At 40.1% G+C, this 4920-nt stretch overlaps 1 protein-coding gene across 1 annotated transcript in view; it reads left to right on the top strand.

The window, feature by feature from the left end:
- ACTL6A (actin-like 6A) overlaps positions 1–4920 on the top strand; it is a 25109-nt gene that overhangs the window by 9389 nt on the left and 10800 nt on the right. The window contains exons 2-4 of the mRNA XM_005883007.2: positions 1860–1936; positions 2101–2275; positions 4307–4407. Of these exons, the coding sequence (XP_005883069.1) occupies positions 1860–1936; positions 2101–2275; positions 4307–4407 (353 nt within the window). The remainder of the gene's footprint in view (positions 1–1859; positions 1937–2100; positions 2276–4306; positions 4408–4920) is intronic.

Raw genomic sequence — 4920 nt, 5'->3', positions numbered from 1 at the left:
GGCGGGGTCTCAGGGAATCAACAGGGCGGAGCAAACAGCTATGGCTGCTCCTCAGTCCTGCCCTAAGAGGCCCCCCGGGTCTAAGTGTCCCGCGGTAATCACTGCAAGCACCTCTGAGAGAAAGAGTTCCGCCCGATGCTAGACAGTCCAGTTTCTCCCGGTATGAGTCTGGGTCCCCAGAGACTCGCCCGGAACTGGAGTTCAGAGCCGTCAGGAGCTTGTGACTCCCTCCCGATTGAAAAAGACACCGGCGTCCTCCGTCGCCAGCCCTTTCCACACGCGCCTCCGGACCTCTGCACTTTACTTCCACAGTTCCTCTGAGTCTCAGTGTGCTTTTCTCTTTCCTTCTAGTTGTAGACTTTCCACTCAGCCAGCCTTCCTGTGGTTCTGGATGATGTCTGTTTTGTCTTTTAGTTGTAGTTTTGAAGTGGTTGTGCGAGGCAGCAATTTCAAGTGTTTACCTATGCCGCCATCTTGGTTTCTCCCCCGATGATACCTTCATTTTAATGGTTTTCCTTGACCTATACCTTAAACGCTTAGTCTTCAGGGAACCTACTTGGGATTTTGCTAAGTTTCTTTCCTAATTGTATGGAATATTTCCCTTAACATATGATACATGGTACCTAAATATACTGGATATTTTCCCCTTACCCCTTCAGATTCATCTCCCACACATTTTCACCCTCCCTGTGCCTTTGAAGACTGACCCATGCAGCCTACATCAGTGGGCTCCCTTGACATCTAGTTTAAGCAATGGCAGAGTAACCATACTTCCTGTTTTGTGCCTCTTGTCCTGGTACAATTATTAATAGGGACCCTTTTCACATTCAGAAGTAACCCGGTTTGTATGAGAAATTATAGAACACCTTAGCCCATGGGGAGGGGAACTAGAGAGGTTGGCATGTTTATTAGCCTGGTTCCTTCCCCAAGGCGTCAGCCAAGGCTGACTCCATCCCCCAGCTCAAGGTCACAGCTCCTGTCATCCCTTGGAACACAACTCTCTGGGCTCTGGAATAAGTTTCTTCTCCAGTTCTTCAATTCTAAGGGTGGCAACCTGTCTCTGCTATTATAAGTTGTAGGGTATAGTGCTGTCTTTTTTTTTTTTAATATTATGAGTATATCTTTGTAAATAGCCCCTTTAATAAGTATACTCTCCTCAAATTACCCAATTTTAGTGTAGCATCTCTCCTGATTCAAAATCTACTGATACACCGTGTATGACATTATAATTTAATTAAATGAATCTTTAGTTTAAGATGTATTTATTTGTTACAGATTTTTTTATTGATTTCAGAGAGGAAGGGAGAGAGAGAGAAAGATAGAAATATCAATGATGAGAGAGAATCATTGATTGGCTGCCTCCTGCACATCCCCTACTGGGGATTGCAACCTGGGTATGTGCCCTGACTGGGAATCGAACCATGACCTCAGGTTCATAGGTTGATGCTCAACCACTGAGCCACACCAGCTGGGCAAGGTGTATTTAAAATAAAGCTAGGTTTGCCCTAACCAATTTGGCTCAGTGGATAGAGCGTTGGCCTGACTCAAGGGTCCCAGGTTTGATTCCGGTCAAGGGCATGTACCTTGGCTGCGGGCACATACCTAGTAGGGAGTGTGCAGGAGGCAGCTGATCGATGTTTCTCTCTCATCGATGTTTCTAACTCTCTATCCCTCTCCCTTCCTCTCTGTAAAAAATCAATAAAATATATTTAAAAAATAAAATAAAACTAGGTTCAAGAATGTAATGCCTGTTTTAATTTTTATAGAGCTTTCACATACATTCTCATTTTAAGCAAATATGCTTAATTTTCATATGATGCTTGTAAGTTTTTAATGTTAATTATCTTCTTATCTTTCAGATGAAGTTGGAGCCCTTGTTTTTGACATTGGATCCTATACTGTGAGAGCTGGTTATGCTGGTGAGGACTGTCCCAAGGTAAGATGTTAGAGTTAATTGGATATGTAAGGGCCATTCATCTAGAATTAAATTCATGCAGAAATTCTGATTCACATATGATAAAATACATTAGTTGGGGGAGGGGGAATGACTCCTTGATAAAAGCAGATAAAACTAATATATCATATTTTGGACTCTCACAGGTGGATTTTCCCACAGCTATTGGCATGGTGGTAGAAAGAGATGATGGAAGCACATTGATGGAAATAGATGGTGATAAAGGCAAACAAGGCGGTCCCACCTATTACATAGATACTAATGCCCTGCGTGTTCCCAGGGAGAATATGGAGGCCATTTCTCCACTGAAAAATGGGATGGGTATGATGTTGTTGTTGTTGTTTTTCCTATGTAATTGATTATAAAATAGACTATACTGGGTGCATTTTAGATATAAAACAACAGCTTCTTTTAAGTTGAAAATCAACAATTTTTCTGTTTTTTATTTATTTTTTATTCCACAACCTGATGTTCCAGGCACTGAGAATACAAAGATGCATAAAACACATTCCTTTTCCTGAAGGAACTCATAGATAGGGAGGATAGATGTATATGTACAAATGTGTAGATAAATGCTATAATATAGCTATGTCTAATAATCTGTGGGATTAGAGAGGAATGGTATTTAACTCTGTCATTAGGGGTCTGTGATAGGTTTCACAAAGGAGGTAACTTTTGTACTGAATATTGATCAACGACAAAGAATTAGCCTGACTGATAAGAATAGGTAAAGCAGAGCACACAGCATATGTGAAGAGATGGAGTTGTGGAAGAAACCTACATGTTTATAAATGTCATCAATTATGTATGGCTGTAGCATTGGGTACCTTATGGCCAGTTGCAGGGAAGGTAGGCAAAGCAATCATAAAAGGGCTTGTAAACTATGCCAGGGGTATATTAAGGCGGCAGTAAGGGTAATCCCAAAGGATTTTAAACAGATGTGAAATGTTCATATTTGCCAGCTGTGTATAGATTGGAGGGAGAGATACTAGAGACAAGAGATTCAGTTAAGTGGCTGGGAGTCAGATGGAGAAATGAGGATTTCAATTATAACACTGATACTGGATCCTGAGGGGGCTTTCAGAAACATTCAGGAGACACATGGTACTTAAGTGATTGGAGGGGTAAAAAGAAGAGTTAAGAAAGTCTTTTAGATTTTTGATTGGGGTGACTGAATTGAGGGTACCATGCATTGAGGTAGGAATAGAAGGCAAAAAATAAGTTTTATGGTCTTAAAAAGCAAGTGTAGCCCTAGCTGGTTTGGCTTAGTGGATAGAGTGTCAGCCTTCGGACTGAAGGGTCCCGGGTTCGATTCCAGTCAAGGGCACATGCCAGGGTTGTGGTCTCGATCCCGAGTAGGGGGTGTGCAGGAGGTGGCCAATCAGTGATTCTCTCTCATCATTGATGTTTCCATCTCTCCCTCTCCCTTTCCTCTCTGAAATAAATAAAAATATATATTTTTAAAAATAATAAAATTAAATTAAAAAGCAAGTGTATTGCTAATACCCAAGATCACTTTGAAAATCAAGTTATTCCCTAGGAGGACTTATAGGGCTCAGCATATAGTTGTACTCATGGCTAAGATTATTACATTAAAATGATACAAACAAAATCAGCAAAGGGAAAAAAGGGGGTGTGAAGTCCAGAGGAAATCAGTACAAACTTCCAAGAGCCTTCTCACAGTACAGTTATACAAGAGGATGTGCTTAATTCCCCCAGCATCAAGTTGTAACAACTAGGAGAGCTCACTAGAGATTCAGTACCCAGGGTTCTTCCTGGGGGCTGGTCATGTTGGTACCCGTGCCTAGCAGGTACCAAGATCCCAGACTCCCAGAAGGAAAGAAGGTGTTCCTCGTTCTTGACGCAAACAGTTTAGGCACAGTGAGCTATGTCTTCACTTAGGCTGTGCTTTATGTCCGTGTAGGGAACTGTTTTGTTTACCAGTGAAGTTCCCAAATCCTAGCCAAGGTTCAGCCTTGCAGCCAGGCCTTTCTCAGGCCTGCTGTGTTAACTTTTTTGCACAGCAAGGAAATGAGTTTGTTACTGAGTCAAAGTGTTTGCACATAGGCGCTGATGTTGTAAGCAGGTGAGAAAGATTTTAAGACATGGAGCTGTATTACATTACCCAGAAAGAATTAGAAGTGTAAGTTCAGCGTTGAAGATGGGGTTCCTTGTGAAAGCTTGTTTTGTATTTAACTGATAGAGAAGAGGTGACCATGAAGGTGAATGTGAAGGAACATGTAGGGGATGTAGAAGAAAATTCAGGAGAAGGACAAGAAAAAACAATCTCAAAAAATGATGCTGTGTATATCTCCAATAAAGCATTGTTTTGAAGGTATTTTTATATTCTAGTTGAAGACTGGGAGAGCTTCCAAGCTATTTTGGATCATACCTACAAAATGCATGTCAAATCAGAACCCAGCCTGCATCCTGTCCTCATGTCAGAAGCTCCGGTAAGAAGAACAAGACTTTCTTTTCTAATTTTTTCTCATTTTCCAGCCCCCATTAATTTGAAAAATGTTTCCTTTTTTTTTTTTAAGAGACATCGAAATTTATATATTTTATTTGAAAATTAGGGAAAGGGGTATTAATTTTTAAATGATATTATAAGTTTAACATATTCAATAAATGAAATATTCAAAGAATAATACCAAAACATCCTAATGGATTTTGGTGGTTATTTTATCTTTTTTTTCTAGGGATGTATTTAACCTTAGAATCCTTAGGCTGCTCCCCATTTTGGTTTATGAATTGTCTCTTGTGTCACAAGTGTAGTGTATATCTGCTGTCTTTATTAATTTTAAAAAAATATTTAGAAAGTATTTTAGAGTATTAAGTATTTTATTTTTTTTATTTTTTATTTTTATATATTTTATTGATTTTTTACAGAGATGAAGGGAGAGGGATAGAGAGTTAGAAACATCGATGAGAGAGAAACATCGATCAGCGGCCTCCTGCACACCCCC

The sequence above is a fragment of the Myotis brandtii genome, unplaced genomic scaffold (assembly GCF_000412655.1).
Source record: "Myotis brandtii unplaced genomic scaffold, ASM41265v1 scaffold751, whole genome shotgun sequence".
In the NCBI taxonomy this organism is placed as follows: Eukaryota; Metazoa; Chordata; class Mammalia; order Chiroptera; family Vespertilionidae; genus Myotis; species Myotis brandtii.
Note: the sequence above shows the minus strand (reverse complement) of the source record. Positions and strands in the feature narration are given on the sequence as shown.